Raw genomic sequence first — 22,559 nt, 5'->3', positions numbered from 1 at the left:
GGGAGGAAGATTATCCTCCCGGTGCAGAGGACAGTGGAATCCCAATTCCAGCCTCAAAAGCTGCTCAGGCTGCTAGAAACAGCTACGTTTGTTGAGGCCTACCACAGACGCATCAGAAATATTTGTTCATGCATTTCATTAAGAACACTTTATGTCATCTTGTATCCATTCCACTCAACCACCAGTCCCACAGCAGGGTTTGGGGCACACACTGGGCAAACACTCTCCAGCCAGCCCTCATAGTTTGGAAAGGTACACAGAACCATATCTAAAGCCTATCTGGCCATGATTCAATCCAAGAAAACTAGATGAGATGGGACAACATGGGCTTAAGCAAAAAAAGCAGATCCCAAATTTCTCAGTTCCAGTCAGAAATGCTTTTGAACCCAGCTGCTCGAGAAGGATGACACCCCCAAAGCAGGTTTGAAACAACTGTGCTCAGAACCACTATATCTACTTCAAAACTGGGAGACAAGCCAAACACAAGGAGTTATGCAGCTGTTTTAAAGGCCTGGATGGTGGGACACTTTGCAGAAAGTGGAAAAGTATCCTGTCTGTTTTACACTGAGGGAAAAAAAGAGGCTCAGAGACAATCTGAAGAGCAGAGTGCAGAACAAAGAAAACTTTAACTGCATTTCAAAAGAAAATTACATAGCTTTATTTCAAGGTTCACTCTACCTTTATACAGTTCAACAGCACAGAAGCACTGGTTAAGAGCATGAAGAACATCACTCTTAGGCCACACAAAGCTGTTGCAGAAAAGACTAGAATTGATGAAACATAACTGGCAGAAAGAAGTCCTTTCACTGGTATAGCCTGCTCCTCTGAGGGACAGGATAATTCAATAGACTCTTTTGATACTATGTTACCATTAAGACAGCTTGGTTTTGGCTCTCAGCTTGGTAATTCTTTCTAGCACAGGCAAGTGCTTATCCAAGTACACCCTGACACTCGTGCCCCCTCAAGATACCTCTGACACCACCCCTATTCCCTCATGGTTCCAGTCACAGCACGGCCATGGCCAAAGCACAGAGCACACCAAGATCTGAACACTAACACCTGTCACCAAATAAGGAGGCAGGTCTTGCAGACACTCCTTTCACACTCACACTTATTCAATGTTTCAGCATCTCCAGCATCTAGATTGCATTAGGGAATGTGCAATAAACTCAAGCTCCTTTGGTGCAAAGCCTGACTTGAGCAATGGTGCCTTTTTTTTTTTCCAAATGAAAGCACTCCTAGTAGAAACAAGACTTCAAAGACAAGCAGCCCCTTATGTGCTACTCAAAGGTGAGCAGCCAATTTCAAAGCCCTTGGGAGACCTCAAAGGCTACCACTGTTGAGCACAGGAGAGGTAGCTAACACTTCAATACTGGCACTTCAAACAGCTGCCCTGTGCTGGGCCTGTCTGTCAATAGCGACGGGTTTCTGAAGAGGCAGTACTATTTTTCCCAGTGCCTATTTGGGAGAAAAAACAAGAGCAGAAAGTTTTTCAGCTCCATATCCTTGAATCCATGGGCACAGCCATAAAGTTGCTTTCTCCTTTCAGAAACTCCTGCATCTGCCTGCTCTCAAGACATTTGTTAATGTTATGACTCTCTACTATGATGCAACATCCGATAATCTACATTTTTCCAGCGAAAGGAGTCTCTCTGGATCCATGATGGGGGAAATCTCGGACTAACTGTGCAAAGTATCAGGGAAATGCAGAAATTAAAGATGCACCACTGTAAGGAAGGAATGCCATTGTTAAAATTTCATTGGGTAAGAAATCTCGTATTAGTTGTTATATCAAATTAGTATCCTGACCAACTGTGAATTTTAATACAGTATTTGTGAGAACAAACAGGTTTGACTTTTATTGCTATTGACTTGGAAACTCTGAATACACCAGCAGTTCATAGTCTTCTACAGTACTATTTTCAATCAGTTTCTTCACAGTAACTAACAACAGTACTGGTCTCCTGGGACACTAGCAAATTTACAAGGCTTACTGGGGTTTCCACAGCTCTAATTCTTATGGTGCTTAATCTGCTTGAGCTTGTTGGAAAGTCAGCATCACCAGAGCTACTGAAATCATTAGTGACAATGGGACCAAGTCAGCATTTACAACGGCAGTTTGCAGACTCTTAAGCAAATAATCTCAAATGAACACAAGTCCCCCTCACACGGGAGAGGTGAGAAACACCCCGGTCATCTACAAGAGGTCCGGCTTTGTGACTAAGGCTAGGATTTGGCCTTAGAGGATCAAAATTCAATTTCTAGGTCTGCCTCAGACTTCCTGTGGGAGTTCGGAACCATGTCTGTATAGAAAATGCATGTTCCATTCCATCCATCTCTTTAGTTTTTAAGCCTGAAGCTCCTCTGGGTTGGGTCCACTTTATCCCATTTGTTTAGTACTCATCGAAGCAAGGTAGAGAGATGGAATGCTCCTGCAGTCTGTGGTCATACAAACACTAGCAACGAGTCACCTTTGCATTGATGTTTCTGAATACAGACCACATAGCACAGCTGATTACAACAGCCGCGGGCCTCAGTTGCATTTTCCTTGCCCAACACACAAACATGCTCAGGAAAAGGACAAGCAGCCCTGTGGTGAAAGGAAATAGTAGGAGGGTTTTCTGAATTGCAGTAGCCACCCTTTGGTGGGTACAGCCTCAGCAAAGCCTGCAGGGTTTCAGGCACAAACACGAGCCCACATCTGGAGCTGGGAACCAGAGCAGCGAGCATGCTGCAACCCTGCCACGCACATACCAGAGCCCTCAGAAACTTCCAGCTATGCGGAGGCAGGTATGTCAGGCACAAACACGAGCCTGAAGTAACTGAAACTGGGCTTGGTGATAGTTAATTATTCAGCCCTTAGCTGGGATCACTCAGCATTAATGTCAGGGCTAAGCGCTGTTTGAGTGCCATGTAAGCACCACCCCTGGCACCAAACATCAAAACCTTTGAAAAAAGCCAAAGAGTAGCTGTTGTATGTTGAGTAGCTGTTGTCTGCTTTCTCGTTCACAGAGAAAATTGTACCAAGGCTAATCAAGCAGCTTCTCCCCAAGATCTGATCAACAGGAAACAAAATATCTGCTTCAGTTTTCCAGGCCATCAAAATGCTGACCACCACTTTCTCAGCCAGAAATGGGGGTGGTGCCCTGTAGTTACTTTCCACTAGACACAGAGGACAGTAAATAACGTATAAGTCATTTTACAGATGCTTGCAGACCCCTGATGATGGAAAATCAGATATTAGCCCAGTCTGGTCTGACTCCCAACCAACACTTCAACTCTTCTGCCCTTCCAAAACATGAGGTGATACAACATAGGAAGGGCCAAGCACACAGCTAGTGAAACAGATGGTACACTCTGAAGGAGGTCTCTTTCTCCTGAGGATGCCTTTCTGCACCAGCCTCCTCAGCACCACAGTGAACAACAGCTCTGACTAGGAAGCAGCAAATGCACCACCTGCAACATCTCTGAGCAGGCCTGACCTCTGTCATCTTACTGTCCCAGCCAGGTCTTTGGCAAACACCACACACTTCACAGCCCATGGATAAAAAGGGGGATTCTGTGCACAGCTCACTCAGCACAGCAGGGACAGCACTGTAAAAGCTGCTTACGAGCCTCTCCAGCCAGGTTAGCCAAGTCCCACGTGCCCTCTCAGAGGACACAGCTCATCTGAAGAAAGTGAAGAACAACATTCAAGGCAGGATGACAGCAGCTCTGAAAGGCTATCCAGGTAAGCAGCCTATGGCCATCCACAGGCAGCAAAAACCATGACAACCCACGAGGCAAATTACCTGGTTTGTGTTATTCATGCTTCATGGGGCTTCACCCCAGCACATCATCATGCTCCCCCTGCCACGGAGATGCCTTCCTGCCCTCTTTCACAGTAAAGACAGCACAAGATTTAAGGGTGGCTAGAGGGATGGATCTTGCCAGCAACCTTGCCTAAAGTTTGGCAAGAAGTATCACAGTGTTTTATGGATACAACTGCATGCTACAAGACCAAATATGTTGAATTGTTATATGCTTTTATATCCACTGTACTTCAAGAACCAAAATCAACTGGCACTGCAGTTCACCAGTAGAAAAACTCTGGCTTTGATATGCTCTGTGAATGTAAGTCACATTTAACACTCACATTTAGACCAAGGGAGCTAGCCAGATCACCCTGTATTTTCAGGACAAGGCATATCATTCACAGAGTGAGGAATGGAACAAGAAAGTGCTCTGTGTGAAACTATTAACAAACACAGGGTCACCTTGAGCACCCCATATCCAAGGACAGAATGGGGGAACAGAGCAATCCAAGCACAGAAGCATTCAACCCCTGAGCTATGAGACTCTCAGTTGTTCCACTGACTCTGTCTACAGATACAGACAGGCCACTGAAATGCAGGTCTGGTGTGGAAAACCCAACCAGTCCTGTGCTTTAAGGGCACTGTTACAAGCCTGAACAGAGACAGACATGAAAATCCTTCTATCTCTGGACAGCAGGCCCTCAGTTGTTGAAGCAATTGGGTGTGTTTAGAGTGAGCAGTGCAGAGCTGTGAGAGAGATCCCCAGCTATCAGCTGAGGTCAAGCAATATTCATGGATGCTGAAGCAGAACAGGCACAGTAGCAGACATCCAGAGCATGGTTAGAGGCATTCCCTCAGATGTGCCCCTGGCTGCACTGGTCCCAGAGATGGTGGGCTGAGCACTGCTCAGACTGCAGTGCAACAAAAAGGGTGAATAGGGCAATACTGCACTGAATAGCTCCTCAAGAGCACCATCATTTTGTAGAAAACCCTTCCAAATCACGCCAAAAGAAAAGCTTATGTCAGCATCAGACAGGCTGCTCCCTAACCCCCCCACAGAGTCAGGCAGCTCAGCCCCACATCCAGCTCCCTGGGAACCCAGCAGGTTCTGCTGCTGCAGGACCAAGTTGTTCCTGAAGACCTAAACAGAATCCTACTCTGCAACACGCCTCAACTGCACCTGCAGTGATTAATACGAGGTGATGACTTTTGATGCGTTTATATCAGTGAACCAAACTTGTGTGGGTTTTGGTTCTGTTTCAGTTCAGGTTCAGCAATTCTCAGCTGATCCAGTTAAGACCAGCAATGGTCTGACACTTATTCAAGTTGGAAGCCACGGTATTTTCAAACAAAAAAGACTGTGTGCTGAAGGCAGGAAGCTACAGGCAGGCCAGAAACATTACTCCATTCTCCTGTGTCCAGGACAGCCCGTGATCATAGCTTAGCCCTCCAGCTTCTCAGGGGATTAAGAAGCTGGAGAACTTTGTTGGGAATGACAAGACATGAGGGGTCTGAAGCTTCCACAGATCTGCTTTCCTCTTAAATCTGTGCAAGCTCACTGGCAGGACACAGTACACAGAAGTACTTGTTTCTACTGACTGGCAGTAAGAACAGATCATGCCTCACCAAAGGAGGACAGGAAAGCCTGTCCCACTAGGAGCAACTTAGTCAGGGCTCATTTTCAGAACAAAAGCTCTCAAGAAGGTTTTGCAGAGCCACCCAGTCCAAGCCAGCATCGTGGGGCAAGAACAGGCACTTCAGCTGCACATGTTTGCATGCCACTTGGAAGGGGGAGAGACCACAACACAACAGTTCCCTGCTGAATGACTTTCTGCTGAGGAATTCAGCTTTTAGTCAAAGCACTCTCTTAAACAGGCAACTTGAAATATTTCTGGCTTAGAAAAAACAGGCAAGATCAAAGAAACCAGCAGCAAATTCCAAATGTGTTTCTTTGATTCCCTGGCTTCCTGTTCCAGGGAAAGCCTGTAGCAGGTTTTGTAGCAATTTGTTTCTCCATTGATATTCACAATCTGATTTGACTAAGGATACCCACACACACCATCCACCCTGAAACAGGCACAGCTACATCAGTTAAAAAGAGGTTTATATTTACAAGTGTAGAGCTCAACAATACAAACAGCCCCTGCAGGAACTGTACTTGCTTAGGTACATTACTTCTGTGAGCAAGGTACTACAGCAACCAGGACATTGTAACAATGGGAGATGGGCCAGGCCTGAACTCCCCTCTGTCCTGCTACTGTTGCTCTTTAGGGTGATTCAAAGGCACTTAGTGCCCGGGTTTTAACCCCGAGTCTCTACTGGAATCACAAGCACCGTGACCAGATGCACGGCTGGATTTCTGGCAGGGCTGGTAATCCTCTACAAATTGAATGCAGGCCAATCAACTTATCTGAGGAAATTTTAGCTTCCAACTGCCACACCGACACATTACAAATCCCAACAGTCAACAAGCCTTAGGCGTAAGTCACAGTACTTGAGGTCCATATTGGTTCAACACAAAAAACAGATCTGGAGAGCACAGCAAAAGTCGATTCAAGCCACAAACATCAGAAGACACACACACAAGAAAAGAGAAGTCCAAACACAAAACTAGTCAGGCAGCAACAAAAATCAGGCCTCCCACAAAACAAAAGCTGTTTTCAAAAAGCAGTAACAAAACCAAATACTATCTCCAACTTGTCAACAAGCTTTACTTAGAGCTACCATTCCTTCCCCCCATTTTCCTTTGTTTAAATGTCCATGATTATCTATTGGCTCCCTAGTTTTACTTGCATAGAGATCTCCTGGAGCTCTACAGTAAAACCATGCATAAATTATAGCAAGAAATAAGTCCTAGTGGAAGTCACAAAACAAGTTCTCTCTTGTACAGATCCCAAGCAACACACTGCATGTCCTGCACAGCCATCATGCAAAATATCTCTGCTTACCCACACTCCCCCTTGCACAGCAATGCACAAACAGGTCTCTGCAGAGCCAGCCTCCCACACACTGCCCACGGCCAGCCCAGCATCACACGGCTGCTCCACTGAAAGGAGGCAATTTCACAGCCTTCTCCTCAGCATGACACACTGCCCAAGGCGTCTGTCCCTAACCACTGAGGCAGCCTGGCAAGCCTCACACACCCCAAGGGTTCTTCAGGAAAGAGCCAGGACACTTCCCACTGGAGAGGGAAAAAAACCAAACCACCACAGTTCATGGAAGTTTAAGCACTGCCACGGAGGGTGCTTGTCCATCTTAAATTGAGCACCTGGTTGCAATAAAAAGTTGAGGTACTCAGAGGGCTGTTGAGGGCTGGGTCTTCACCTACATCTACACATGCAAAGCACTATATCATCTTCCAGGCATTAACTTAGGGCAACAGTCCAACTCCATCCTATGTAACCAAGCAGCATCCAGCTGGGATGACCAACTTCATCAGCCCTTCCATGCTTCCACCTGACCAGTTTCATACAGCTCTTGGAGCAGTTATTTCTCAAAAACTCCAAGAGACAAAGATGCCTCAAAGACTCCTTCCCACAGGTTTGAAAAGATCCTTGAGGAGTGATGTGTATGATGATCAGGGTTAGTCCCAGGGGTTTTTACACACATACCAAATAGCAGACTGAAACCTGTTCCTGCTAATTTAGAAAAACAGAGCTGCCTCTCACCTTGGAAAGCAGAGGAGCACACATGTAGCAGAGGGAGTGTCTTCACAGACACCCAACATGTGTCAGATCTTTGATAAAGGGCCCATTCCCTTTCACCTTTCCCCCCCTCCAACTGGCCCACTGATGGCAGACCCTAACTCATTTGAGCTAATTCAGAGCAGATCACTTCAGGAAACCAACACCTGCACCTTACTCCTCATAATGCCAAACTGATTCTGCCAGCAAACTCCCCATCAGTTCCTTTGCACCTTGCTGATTAACAGCTCTTACTAATAAGACAGACAAAATTCAACCCTGAAACCCTAATTTAATGGTGCAGAATGAACTTTTAGTATCCCTCCCCAGGGGCTCAGACAGCCCTGGCTGCACAATGGGAGACAGCATAAAGGATAAAAGGGAGCTCTCCCAAAAGACACGTGGAAGGAAAGCAAAATGAAACTTGTACCACAGAATACCCAGGGTACGTAGCAGCAGGTCCCAGCCCTAAAAAGGAGTGTGCAGACCACAGAGCCAAAATCAAATGCCCACCATATGTGGGGACACAAGTGGCTTTTGTCTCTTTCAGTAGAAGTCTCTGCAGAGTACAGACCAACAAATTGCTCTTCAGCAACACCAACAAAGCACGTTTCACTGGCAGTCCACAGGCTGCATGAAATGCAGATACATAAAAGTGCTGAGGTCAAGCACAAGCACCAATGACTTTCCTCTAGACAACTTTGAGGAAGCCATGTATGTTTTTCTCTTGCTTGGCAAGACAAGAGTACTATGTTCCTTGGTATTAAAGAGCCATCTAAGGGAAATTCTGACCTGAACCAGAGTTCTGAGAACAGGATGTCATGCTGGGGAAAGACCATTTTTAGGGACAGTGTCATTTACTTCTCCTGAAGTTTTATATACACTTCAAGAAAGAAGTTTGGAAGCATTACTGTTTTGAGATCAATAAATACACTTTTCAGATGTGTATTACAAGCATTTCTTATTTATTTTCAAGTCTTCGCAAAAGGGGAGGGATTAAGTTTTCTATTTATGGAGACAGAGAGCTACACAAAGGCTGAGTGATTTGCCCAGGGTTACAGGTGAATCAGTGGTAGGGACACAACAAGGTGCCCTGACTCAGAGGCACCTGCTGTCAGCACAATGCCACCCAGATCTTGTGCTCCCTGAAGCCAGGCTTAAGTTATCCTCTCCTCATGACACCAGTCAATTTCCAGTGAGTGAGTGTCTGTCAAGGAATTCTCCAAAACACCAAAAAGAATGATGGATTTTAAGAACCAATTATACATAACAGAAGATAACCCCAGGGAAAGCACATCCCTGTGGAATGTGCTTTGTACCCGTGGAACACAGACCCTATCTGAACAGATACCTCCAAGACATGTTTTACATCTTTCATATCAACCTTTCCTTCCCCACATGCTCTCAGAACTCTCCTTTGCAGGGTAAGAGCAACTGCCTACACACAACAGGTGTTTCTGTATGCTCAGCTCCCAGTAATGCAGGTTAGCAGCTGGTAACATGGAGGAAGAGGCAGCACTGCATTTCTTCTGTCAGTCACCTGTAACAACACCACACACCACAGTGTGGGAAATCCCAGGAGCTTTCTGATACAGACTGGGGTCATATCACACAAGCAAAAAGAATGCTTCAAAAGAGGGGCACAAGCTTCAGGAAGGATTTGCAGCAGAGCAAAGATCCCAACTAAACAACACACCTGTCATGGATCAGTTCCTCTGCGTCACTCTACAGTTACACCAGGTCTCCCAAAGGAGCCTTATCAGTACAGATGGAAACACAGACAACAAAGTTAAAGCATGCTGGCTGCACCACAGAGCACTCACCCTGCTGCCTATATCTTCTCGCTTGTTCCCAGGCTTGCTTCTCCTCAGCTTAATGGAAGGGGAGCGAAGCAGATTTTTGATCCGACTTGTTATCGTAGAGCCTTCGACTGACATCATCTCCAGGTGCCTCGAAGGACTCACCCCACACGCAGACTGTGCCTGGGGAACCAGCCCAGGTTTGAGGCAGAAACACCACTGTGCTCAGCTTTGCTCCCGCACATTCACATATCTCTCAGCGATTCTGCTCGGGAACTCCACTCCTGTTACACTGCACAGCTATTCACAGAGGCTGGCAGAGTTTCCTTTTGCAGATTCCAGAGGGTCAAATCAGCAGCAATCTAAACTGAAAGATGCACTGTGAGTCAATATGATATTCACAATAAATTCAATTCTAGCCTCATCCTTTGCAAGAAATATAAACGCAAGAGCTTAGAGATGGAGGCAGCATTACTATTTTCAGAGGTTTCCACACCAATTATCATCCATTTAGTATCAATTAACACACCCACACCAATTCCCAAATCCAAAATTTAGATTTTCCACTTCAGTATCATCTGATGACAAAGACAAAAATTCCCACCCCTTGCTTTAGCTCCATACATTCCTTCTTATGCTTCAGAAAGCACAATGCTGTACTTGACTATTAAACACCGAGTCGCAGAAAAACCCCGAGAATACACACGAGGGAGTTTTTAACTCTCACAAATCTATCTCTGTTTTAAGTCCACACAATTACATAGCGTGTGATACCAGATAATAAAGGCGTTTGATGTTTCCACGTCCCCCCACCCGAATTTCTCAAGTGAATCAAGGAGGCACTGTAGCTATTGCCAAGGATCACAAACCCCCGGCCAACATCTTCACCTTTCCCGAGGAGCCGGCGCTGGCCGGGGGGAAGAGGGACGCGGTCAGAGCCTGCAGTGAATTTATCCTCGCGGCTTCTGTGCAAAATGGGGGCGGGGGGAATAAGGAGAGAGACAGAGAGAAGAGGAGAGAGAGGAGAGGGAGACACGTCCAAGCCAGCACAGCCGGCAGTCTCCTCCCTGCGGCGGCAGCACTGCGGGCGAGGGGCCGCCGCGCCTCCTCCTGCCCCCGCCCCGGCCCGCCCCGGCCCGCCCGCCGCGTTGAACCTCTCCTACCTGGCGCCCAGGAACGGCGATCCCGGCGCCCACGGTGCCCCGCAGCGCCTGCCCATGCAGCCGGCCTGCCCCGAGGAGGGGCCGCGGTGCGGGCCGCCCCCGCGGGCGGGGCGGGGGCCGTACCCTGGGCGGCGGCGGGGGGGAGCGGTGGCGGTGGGGGCGGCTCCGCGGTGCCCGGTGCGGGCCAGCGCCGGGGCCAGGCCGGGACCGCCCGCCGAGCCCGGGAGCGCAGGGGCGCGCGCCCGCCCGTCCCGCCGCGCCCGGCCCCGGCCCGGCCGCCCCGCAGCGCTACGGCGGCCCGCGCGGGCCAAACCGCGGCGCCCGCGGCGGCGGAGGGAGACGGGCGGCGCTGGCGGAGGGATCGCGGAGGCCGGGCCGGGCCGGGCCGGGCCGTGCGGGGGGCCCGTGCTGGGCTGTGCCTGAGGGGTCGCCGGCGCTGGTCGGGCTCCGGCGTGCCCTAATGGGGATCCGAGGGCGCGTTTCCCACACGAGAGCTAAGCGAGACCCGGGGGAAGGTCAAAGGTGCGTTAGAGGCCCGTCGTGCCGTGCCCGCTGCCCCTCAGGGCCCGTGGTTGCGCCTCCCGCCTGCACCGTGCCCTGTCACCCTGTCCATCTTTTCCCTGACTGAGCCTGTTACTGTAGTGTCTCTGGCAAATTGGATCGCGGGTTGCTTAACATCCGAACTTAATATAGTAGTTTCCAAAAATAACCAAACTACACTTGCCCTGATACCACCACCAGCTAAGCAAATACGGAGCATCCCTTGAACAGGGACACCACAAATTTGGAAAATTGGTCCATACATAACACAAGAGATAAGACAACAACAGATGTCATTTAACCCACCTTGGTCTCTCGAACGGGTTGAATTGTTGGTGCAGATTAGTGTGTCTACAATTCAGCCGCACTCTTTGTGGAGCCTCTGACATTTGTTGCTCCTTTTGACCAAAAGCATTTACAAATCTTGGGTGCTTCCTACCCCTTCAGAGCGGGTCGGCACACCATGCCTGGGGGCATTGCTGTCACTGGGGGTGTCACAGTGTCCTGACCGCCCCACACACCTGCCTGGCCATTCCTGGCTTGTCACCACATCCTGCCTGTGCCACAATGGGAGCCCTCTGGGGAAGTGACAGAGAAGGGGACCGTGGGACTGTGTGACCCTGCTGCTCTGGGGTGGGAGAGGGGACAGGGGATGTCACCTTGTGCCCCATGGTGTGGGACGGTCAACACTTCACATCTGGTGTGTGGATCTTTTACTGGGGCTACGGTGTTCACAGAGGTGGTGTGGAGGCTGATGGCAAAGCCTCACCCATAAGCAGCTGAGCTGGATGTTCCTGGATGACCACGGGAGTCCACAACCACACAGTGGCGTGGTTGGGCCCCACTGCACAGGTTCCCAACTAAGGTGAAGTCCTGGAGCTCCTTCTCCCCTCAGCTCTTCAAAGTTTTCATTAGGAGTCTGACAGCCCACTGGCACATCAAGATGCCTATGGAATCAAAATTTTGGACAATTGTGTGCTGGCTCCTAGCAGGTGAGAGCCTAGAAGCAAATATACATCAGGCCAGCAAGAGGGTTTTGTCCTGGAGCTGTCTAATACCTGTTCCCCAAGAAAGAGCTCAGAAGCCACTATGCTAATTCTCGTGCTTCCCAAGTGGGAAGAGAGACAGCTGCCCTACCATGCCATGGCAGCTACTAACCACATGAGAGGAGGTGAGGTGGCAGATTTTACAGGCCAGCAAGCCTGAACTGCTGTCAGAGGGCATACTTTTAGCACATAGATCTCTCTCTCAGTCCAAAGAGGTTGTCCATATGCCCACTGGTCACACCACAGCCCTAAAAGGGGAAAGGAAACCAGCCTTTTGTGGCATGGAAAAGTCCTGCCAGTTCCCTCTTCCTTAACATGCCCTGCCGTTTATTGCAATTGGTCCCACATCCTTGGACTATTTTTCTGGCTCCCTATTGCCTACTATGGGTGACCTGCTCCCTTTCCTGTCTGTGGTGACTGCCCTGTCTTCAGTGACTAACTCAAACCCAGACTACTCATAGCAATTGGAGATGATCCTTCCAAAAATACAGGCTGTGAAAATTTACTGAAGTTCAGGGAGAGATTTACAATGACAAATGATCCACGTGGGTTATGGTCTTCCCTGTGATAGCCAGCACATCGCCAGCATCACAGCTTGTGACTGTGTAAACCCGCACCACCAGAATTTCAGGAAAAGTTTGTTTGCATTCCAGGTGGGATTCTGAGCAGGCACAAGGGCTTACAGCACTAGGATCTTAAGGTTTGTCTAGTCAGAAACCTGCATAAATTGATGAAAACACCCAGAGGCATAATATGATATGCTTCTAATCTCTATTGGTAACTTGCAGGAAGTGAATTTAAAATGTCAGTGTCTAACCTTTGATAGCTTTTGTTTTGATACACATGCCAGAGAGAAATCCATGCTTGTTGCTGTGTCAAAATATCATACGGTTCTGGGAGCTGTGGCTTTTTGAAAGATATCAAATTTTGTGGGATTTACAATAACCTTGCAAGAGTTGGTAATACTGCAATTGTTTTTAAAATAGAAGTAATTGAAGTCCACGAAGCTAAGAGTGTATATACAGAATCAAAGGATCATATGGGTGTCTAGCTTTCAGCCCCAGACATAGTCTGCAACCAGAGAGGAAGCACATAAGAAAAGGATTCTTTTAGAAAATGTGAATATTGTCCATTCCTACCAAACCTCTTGTCCTATTGCTCAATAACAGTGTCTTTATGCTAAGGGTGAGGAGAAACTCATGAAGAAAACCAGGCCTGCTGCTGCAGCAAAAATAAAATCCCTCTTCTAGGAAGATTTAAACATATGCTTAGTTTTATCCAGGCTATCAATTCTAGTGAGTGGAACTACTCACTGTGGATATGGAGTTTGAAATGTGCACCAGCCTGTACAGGACTGAGTCAACAGTTCTTAAATTTCTGCTGTTCAACACTAAAACATCAGAGTCATCACATTTGGGAGAAACATGCATACATTTGAGAAAGAACGGAGGGATGTCTTTGAAAACAAGGGACAGCTGAGATGTATGCTTGTGAGACACTGTTTAAATGCAAGTAGAATTGTTCCTCTTCTGTTGGAAGCTGAGCACAGCATAATGTGATTTGTGATTACAATTCTTTGTGTCTGTGAAGCGACTGAAGAGACAGGATAACTCTGAAACATCACTGGGCTTCTAAATTCACTGAAAAGGAGCTGGGGCAGGGAACAGATGTTTCTGATTTTCAGACTAAAGCATACTACCTTTCCAGTTATATTGAAGCAGCATGAAATGTCAGTTTCTTCCATTTGTCCTAAAGAGACAGATCTTGCCAGTGGTTTTTAAAATACCTTTTCTATAGTTTCATTAATAAAAACTCTTGTCCTTTTTATCTTTGATCTCAATAATACAGAAGGGAAAAAGGCAGGAAACACCAGTTTCCTCTAGGTGTTGCAGTACAAGCCTTACCACACACCTGTTTCATTGTTAGAGGTATGTGATTTTCCAATTGTTATATAAAATTTATGAAAGGTTTCGTACAAAACCCTTGCACTGACTCTACAACCACTGGAGCTTTAGCTGGAGTGGAACCATAGAAGATGATGCTGTCCTGCATGGCTTCTGTTCTCCCAGCCCTATCCTCCAAGAAAAACCAAGCCGCTTGAAATGGAGAAACTCCTTTTCATTCAGTGGTATAACTAGAAGCAATTGGGAAGCCTGCTGCTCCATGACAAGCCTCCTGATGTTACTCTTGCTCGCAGTGTCTAAAATAAGCTCTCCCGTGGCAGCAGTCAAGCTGGTAATCTGCTGGCCAGTCATTGTGTTGAAGCTCATTAAAGGTGCATGTGTGGCTTGTGCTGGGGCAGGTTCTTCACTCTGAGCTCTCTCACCCCAGCACTTGCTGCCGTTCCTTTTGTTGTGCCATTACTGCCTCCTCCCTATTGCCACAGATTACCTTTATTCCTGAACAAGACTTGTATTCTTACAGTATCTTCCTGTAGGGGCCATCTCCACAGGGCAGTGCCTTGACTGAGATCAGTTGATGATAACCAAAAGCAACAGGATTTTCAGATTCACTCTGGAGTCATGAATTCTTCCTTGACAGAAGGGATAATGTACCATGAATAAATTATGTAGTTCATCTTTGACGTTTTCAGCATTTGGTCTTGAATTATGTGTTCTTAAAGAAGTCTTCTGAGAGATGCCTTAAATAATGAAAGAACAGATGCCTCAACAAATTAAATGCCATATTTTTAAACACTAGGTAATGAAGTATCTGAAAATGTTTTTCTCTGTTGCAGAAATCCTCTGTGATTTTCTAAGAAACAGCAGTTTACAGCAATAGTTCTGTAACCTTGTAGAGCTCTGAGCAAAAGGAGCATTTTGAAGTGATTTTAAAAGAAAGTTATTTTCCTAATTAAGAATATGGTGATAAAAAAGAGCACACAAAAGAAGACATAAAGCAACAGATCAGAATGCCACATGAGCCCTCTCAGTGTGATATTAAACCTTTCCTTGAACTTGTTCTCCTTACAAAACTCTTCTCACTACCTGTGGCCAGGCAGGGAGCATGGGGTGAGCCTCCAGACACAGCCGTGCTGACATGCTGAGGGCAGATATAGTCCCACGGCTGGATACACTACGTGCTTTCCAAACTCTCTGTGTGATGGGGCTGCAAGGTGCTCTGGCCTCTGAAACCTTGATGTGCTGATACCAGGTCACAGCCAAGCCCCTGGATGGTAGCTTGATCAACTGGGGTTTTGCAGTTTTGAATTTATTTTCTTAGTCAGAGAAACAGATCTGAGAAAGGATTTCATTTTTTCAGACACCGATGTGCTGGAGCTGACCTGCTCCCTGGTACTGGAGGGAGCTCCAAACTGGAAGCTGTGGCAGCCAGCATGAGGAACTGAGGCCAGCTCAGTGACCAGGTGAGTTAGTCAGGGACCAGTGTCACACTCAGGTGGATTCATAGCTCCCACATGGCTTAGAGGATGGGTGGATCACCTTCACATGTGCCTGCAGAAATAGTGGGGACAGACATTTTTCTCCACAGCCTCACTGCTCTGTTCCTGAGGAGCTTTCAGCCCGAGTGAAGAGCAGAGAACACATTTTCCCACAAGCTTTAAACCCTGTGGAAGAAGAGCATTTGGTCTTCTTCTGTAAGAGCTGCCTATGCTCCAATCTCCAAAGGACCACAGCGCTGCTTTCCAGTTAGGATAATGACTGCCATTTCAGCCTCACAGGATGTTGATTCAGCAGGGTCATTATGCTTTTTTCCTCCTGTTGACTTCTTGTTAGAGCAGTGAACAGCAGGCACTCAGATGTGGAGAGAGGGTGGAGGAGGAAATATAAACAGCTTTAGTCTAGTCCAGAATAAAAACAACTATAAGAGAAACTAGACAGGTAGAGGGTAAGAGAAGAAAAGCAGCTACCAGGCAGTATATAGAGGACATTTCATGTTTTATTTTCCTCCAACTATGAAAATGACTGTGAACTTAATAATAACTTCATTATTAACTTCTTAATTAGATATGAATTTGTCCTGGCAAAAGGCACTGAGAATTCTTTTCTGGACACACAGAGGCCTCCAAAGCTTAACGTACAGTGTGTCGGGTGTTGAAACCCAAACAGAGTTAGTTGCTTTTGTTGACTTGTTTTCTGGCACTGAGCTTTGTGCCTTCCTCTCTCTCATTTATTGCCACAGCTACAAGGGATAAGCAGAATGAGTTTCTGGAAATTGTTTCCAACCATAGCTTAGGTCTTTTTATCAGGCTCCTGATACCTGACTTGAAATATTTAGAATCCAGGCAGCAGTTAGAGAGGGTTTTTTCTTCATGTGTTCCCATAGAAATGTCATGTAGACATCTATGGTTCATAATCCATCCAGGGAGAATATGCTTATATCATAGATCCCAGCTGTGCTTTAAAAAAGATAAATACACATGTATGATTGCCATTCAGCTGGTTGCCAGGAAATTGTGCTGATAAAGAGAAACCATGGGGAGTACAAACAAAATGTGTAGTATAGAAAGTCCAGCTGAAGGTAGAAAGTGACTGCTTAGAAAGGGCTTATGTCCACTGAGGACTGATATTTTCTGTAATAAGATGAAATGTGCAGAGATGTGTTTGGAAATCCCAGGCACAGCTACACTCACTTTTTTTCTGAATTAGAAGAATATCCCCGAAACTAAAGGAAAAAATTACAAATCCATTTCAATTTTGACTCTGCTATTATAACAGCTGAACTGGTCTGCTTATGTCCCACTCCTGTATTTCAAGGGATCAACAAAACCCATGCCCTCAATTAAAACTATTTTTAACATAATTAGCAAAGTGCGCACAAGCGTCCACTCAGCTGTCAAAGCAAGGCCGTGTTCTGACTCACCTGGTGCCCGAGGCACAGGTACATCCCGTGTGCAGTGAGTGTGCTTCCAAGCCTGCTGTGATGCAGCAGATGTGATTGATAAAAAAAACATCTGGAGGAATGGCTGCTGCACTCCTGCAGCCCCCGTGGGCAGCACATGTGGTGAACGGTCCTCAGGAGAGCCTCACCAGCACCTGAGCGCTGCAGGGGCAGGCAAGCCTGGCAGGGCACTGCTGCAGGGCAAGGCCACAGCCCCTGCTGCCTCTGTTCCGGCCTCTCCACTAGTACAGCACTACTTGTGTGAACAGCTATCCCCACTAGCTGGGGCCTGGCCCGCACATTTGGGCAATAGCCAGCTTGTGGAGGGAGATAAATGATGTTACAACCCTATCAGATTTCCATCAGAAGCAGGGCCTGTCTTTGTTGTCCATTTTGCAGTGGCAGGGGATGAGAATGCCGTGCAGTAGCTGCTGAACGTAAACGTGTTGTGCTTTCTGCTGGATATGTGGAGGGTATGAGGGAGGATAAACATCAAGCACTTAGGCAAGACTCAGCCCGGACACTGCCTGGGGCCAGTGAACTCTCCACCATCACAGCATTGGCTGCTCAGACAAGCCATGACGTGGTACCCAGGCTAATCCACAGGGGTCCTCTCAAGCTGAGATCTAAGAGATTTTGGCCCCCTTTACACACAGTTGTAATGGTTTGACAGGCTCAAAAGCCCTCAGTGGAACTGTAGTGTTGCATGAACTCTGTCACTTTTAGATGTAGTTATCTGGGACCTTAGATGTGGGAAGAGACGAGCAGCACCATGCAGATAGGAGCAGGCTGTCTCCTATTGACTGGACAGGTGCCAGACTGGCAGGCACACAGATTGGATGTTGGATATTCCTATTTGCAAGGGGAGTCCAGAGCTGAAAACCACATGATAGGAAAGCATTTGACTGAGCTGGTACTTAAATAAGGGATGCCAAATCCTTATTCCCTTTTGTAGGAGTTACTTGTGTTCCATTGTTCTCCCTAATTACTGCTCTCTGGAAATATGTACCACAGGATGAAATTACCATTGAACTCTGTGAGGAGTGATCAAGGCCTCTCTTGGAGCAATCACTTTATACCTTTCCCACTTTTGGGTCCATAAATCTTTTGCAGTGAGTGGGGCTGCAGACATCTACATACTTCATCTTGTTGGCAGTGGGCTTAAGGTGTTAGTGAAAGGTGGTCGAGAAGAACTACTTTCCACAAATGTCTTAAAAGTACTTGCAAGGGCTCCCTGAGCAGAGGCTGAAAGCTGCTGCTTGACTGCTCTAGGATCACCCAGAGGCCTGTTCACTGTAGAAAGGTTTGGTTGGGCATGTTACATTGGGCTAGGTTAGGTTAGAGAGAGTTCCTTACTGCTGCAGGCACAAAAAAGGATCACAAGATAGGTTTTCCAGCATGTGTCTAAACAACTGATTGTCCTTCACTTGTCCTCCCTCTGGTAGGGTAAGCGAAAGCCGACAAGCTAACCATCTTCACTCCCAGACTGCGCTGCAATGGGAAGCAGGGAGCTGTTATTCTCCAGATTCTGCCCTCACAGAAGACCCCTTGCAGCTTTCTAGGGGCTAAACCTCAGACGGGAACAAGGCCACAGTATCATTGGCCGATGTCTCCCTGAATGCTCTTAGGTGTTGAGGCCAGCTCTGCACAGACTGCACGGATGGCACTCAGCACAGAGGCTGGCCCTGGCCCAGGGACCTGAAAGGAGAGATGCTTGCAAACCCTGCTCTGCTGAGCTGGTGTTCCCAGTGGCCTGCTGTCCAACCTCCCCCCACTCCCCAAGAGTATGTAGGTCACTGTTCACATTGTTTTCCTCTAAGCCTCGGCTGCTCCTGTTTTGCCACTTTGTTTGCAATTAGCCCGTACTTTTGTAATTGACCTAAATAAGCTTGTTTGTTTCATTTTCCTCCATCCCATGCCTTATGTTTCCAGAGAGCTGTAATTAATAAGAACAGTGCAGCATGAATATCTTCTGCAAGCCCAAAGCAGGCAGTGCCCTGGCTGGACTTAGTCCTGCTCTCTGTGCTCTGCAGCAAGCTGACAATATAAACCAGAATTCAGGCAGCTTTGGGCTTTGCCCTGACGAAAAGACAGCATGACAGATCTCACAGCTTGACTGTGCTGTACGGCCTTCAGAGATGTCTTTTATTATTATTACTGTTAGCAAAATTAAAGAACTAGAGCAAAACCGTAAGTGAGCAAGCAAATACAAAAGTCCCTCCGATCGCAAGCGATGTCAAAGCGTTATATTGCAAGCCATGAAACCCACCCATTTGTATGATTCTTGCACTGCTCACTTTGCCTACTACAATCACATTTAGCACAGTGATGCTGTTCTAAATTTCCTCTCATGTCACAACTCTGTCCTCCCCATGAGGTCTGAAGTGTGAAAGCTGGAAAATCAAATGCAACAGAGCATGGAAGTTACCGCACTCAATCTCTAATGCTGTTGGGCAGTACTCAGCTGGACAGCTTTCAGGCACTGCTTTTTGCCTCCGTTTTCCCATCTGTTCCCATGAACTCCTGCTTGGAGAGGAACATCTCATGAATGTTTCCTTTATTTGCACTACTTTTTGCCTTTCACATCCTTAAAAGACAAAAATAAACATCAAAAAACCTTGCAAGAGAGCTTTTCCCAAAACTTCCAGTTGTGTTCCAGACCCTCCCACAGAGATGTTCTGCTGCTTCCCACTGGGGTGCCCATCTCTGTCCCCCTCCTGCAGACAGGGCTCTGTCTGGGTCCATATGTCATGTTGGCACAGAGGTCAGCACCAAGGCCCACAGGGGTGTTACAGAGCGTGCAGAAGAGGGCTTTGCACTGTGGTGTCCCTGAACACCAAGCTCCATCCTCTCACCTCAGAGACGCTGGAGAAAGGCACAGGGAATGAAATGCAAGCTACACGTCATGCTGTTTGGAAACCAAACACCAGAAATTTTGGCATGCATCTATTTGTAGTTTTCCTGATGTGTTGCCAGTATCCTACCTAGCAGTATACATCCAATGTCAGTCCCTTTGCTTGTGCGTGGTTCTCTAGAAAGACCTTGAGAGGACTTCAGTAGGTATCAGAGGCAAAGCACAACTCGGTCCCAGGGTGCACTCTATCCAGCAAGCAGGGAGACAACATGAAGATAGGCACAACAAGAGCTGTGGCACATGGTTGTGGAACTGGGGCTTTCCAATAAGCCTAAATTTTGTGCCCAACTCTAACTTAATTTCCTTGGGAACTAGGGCAACAAATTACCATAAACCCCTTTTTAAATCTCCTCAATTTAACCTCTTGCTCCTTGACACAAACTTTGAGATCCAGGTTTCCCCCATTCCCTGTAATATACCTTGGCTTGCAAAATTCCATGCAGAACGAAATCCGAACTTTCCACTCCCCATGGCAACCATAATTCAATTAAACAAGACAAACCTTGGACAGCAGTCGGTCCTTGGACAGGACGTGGTATACTAAATATGACACCAGCAGGAGGAGAGTGAAACACAAAACTCATGAAACAATCCTGTTAAAAGAGGGTTGGCAAATGGGTGCCCTTCAGGACAAGGACACCCACACAAACACACACGCACTCTCCTTTCTTTAGTCCAGCACATTTACATAGATGACAACAAATAGGAAGGACTGCAATTAATGGTAACTTCTGTGTGCTTGCAAATCTATGTGAAGAGCACTCAAGTGCATATTTAACTTGGATGGATGGATGCATTTGTTCCCGTTGTTAATGTGCAAATACAGGTCTGACTAGGGATGCTTTCCTTAAGCAATGCCAATGTGGGCAGAAAACAAATGTCAAATACAAGAAAATTGCACACAGCCCATTAGTCACCTGGCAGGACTGACTGAGAGGGAAGTATAAAAGTATAGCCACACATTCACATGGTGGTGAAAAAACGAAAACACTGTGACTAAACACCAAAGTCACAGCAAACACAAAGATTATGCTCAGAATGACTAGAATTAGGAAGGCTAGAAGGCTGGTAGCAACAGCCTAGAAATGCTGCCCAGAAAGAGGCACTTTCTCCATCCCTTGAGGTTTTTAAGTCCTGGATGGAGAAAGACCCGATCAGCCTGGTTTGATCTCATGACTACCCCTGCCCTCGGCAGGAGGCTGGACTACAGATCTCCAGAGGGCCCTTCCTTTGTGAATTTTCCTATGATCCTATGAGTGCCTATGATTTGGCATACAGAGAAGGCAACTACTGACATTGCCATGACAACAAACTGGGTTTCTGCTGGTGTTGCAGCTTCCTGCTAAAAGAAGAGTGCACGCTTCCTTGAGAGAAATGCTCAAAACCCCCCAAGATTTATAGCACTAGATTCATTAGAGCTTTGCTTTCAATCTAATGAAAGAATTAATAGGTTATCAGCTTGTTGCACAGTTCATTTCTCCTTCTGTTTCCATTTTCTTTTTTTTAAGATAGTGAAGAGAAAATTACAATGCAATCTTGCAAAAAGAAGATAATTACATCCTCCCCCTTGGGGAAACAACCCAAATGGCTTCAGCAAATGCTCCCAGTGCCAGTGGGAGGCGGCCAGTCAGCAGCCAGGGCCAGCTGCATGTGGCTCAGCACAGCCAGCCTGGTGCTGTAAAGTGTATTCCTTCACCATTTGTCCTGTGGCCTTCCTAAATAGAAGCACATGAAGCAAAATATTTCCAATGTTTTGTTGAAGTACTGCAAATGAAATCTCAGCTGAAAACTGTGAGTGGAGCAGGCTCGAGGCGGTGGCGCTGCTGTGGCCGGTCACACACCTGGGAGTGGCGGCAGGGCTCTGTGACCTGCGGGGTGCTGGTCACCCCTGTGGGCTCCTGAGGCTGCAGGCAGAGGATGGGGATGGGGGACTCTGCTACCACAGCTGCTGCCCTGGCAATGCCACGGCGGGGCTTGGAGAGCACTGGGGCCTGAGGCGGTGCAGCTGCAGCGGCAGCTCTGGGTCCAGCCACACAAGGGCTCTGCTCTCTGCCACATCCGCCTTGCACACGGGTGCCAGCAGCACAGAGCACCTTCAGAGGCACAGGACTGCTTGGTTTCCTGCACACTTCCCACTTGCACTGTCTGCCTCTCAGCCAGAGCCAAGGATCCAGCCCCCTGGGACTCACCTTCAGCCACGAGTAACTTCTGACTTGAGGCGATTTTTGTAGGTCACCAACATCGCTGGCTTTTTCCTTTGGCCGTTATGCTTTTCTTCCTCACCCTATGAAAATCAAGTTTTCTTTCAAACATGAATGTGCCCCTTGTAAGCTGATCTGCAATATAATTATTTTCTCCCTTGCTCAGCAAACTTTGTGAAACTGGACATTTTCCTCATCAAAGCCAGACAATGAGGCCTTGTCTACACTGGAGCACAGTAGTAACAATTCCCACTGTGGCTTCCATCAGTTCAGCTCGTCTGGTGGGAGCTGTTTATGAAATTTTTTTCTGGAAAACTAAGCCTCCTGGTTCAAGTTGATTGCCCCACATGTCAGAGCCACAAAACATTTGTGGGGTGAGATTTTTTTTTCCATGGACATTCAAAAGCTAAGGAAGCAAATTCAAAGCTTTGCAAAACCAGTCCTGAGCTGCAAGTCTGCTTGAGCCATTTTTAAAAACCAAGCAGCCATTGTAATCTAGAAGTGCAGACACTGGTTGGGGAACAGGAGTTAATCCTTGTTCTTGTAAAAGGTTTGCTAGCACCTCCTTTTCCTGTCATGT

At 47.1% G+C, this 22,559-nt stretch overlaps 1 protein-coding gene across 5 annotated transcripts in view; it reads right to left on the bottom strand.

The window, feature by feature from the left end:
• The window catches only part of MAPKBP1 (mitogen-activated protein kinase binding protein 1), a 100,785-nt gene extending 90,209 nt beyond the window's left edge, over nucleotides 1-10,576 (bottom strand). For 2 of the 5 annotated variants that reach the window (XM_063398578.1, XM_063398582.1), the window contains exons 1-2: nucleotides 10,440-10,576; nucleotides 9,301-9,643 (exon numbers count right to left, since the gene is read on the bottom strand). In XM_063398578.1, the coding sequence (XP_063254648.1) occupies nucleotides 9,301-9,417 (117 nt within the window). In that variant the 5' untranslated portion in view covers nucleotides 9,418-9,643; nucleotides 10,440-10,576. Of the gene's footprint in view, nucleotides 1-9,300; nucleotides 9,644-10,164; nucleotides 10,341-10,439 lie in introns of those variants that run through there. The other 3 variants (XM_063398580.1, XM_063398579.1, XM_063398581.1) reach the window with 3 other exon arrangements.
• Nucleotides 10,577-22,559: the final 11,983 nt, after the last annotated feature.

Source organism: Prinia subflava, chromosome 5 (genome assembly GCF_021018805.1).
Source record: "Prinia subflava isolate CZ2003 ecotype Zambia chromosome 5, Cam_Psub_1.2, whole genome shotgun sequence".
NCBI classification, from domain to species: Eukaryota; Metazoa; Chordata; class Aves; order Passeriformes; family Cisticolidae; genus Prinia; species Prinia subflava.
This window is presented reverse-complemented; position numbering and strand designations above follow the sequence as displayed.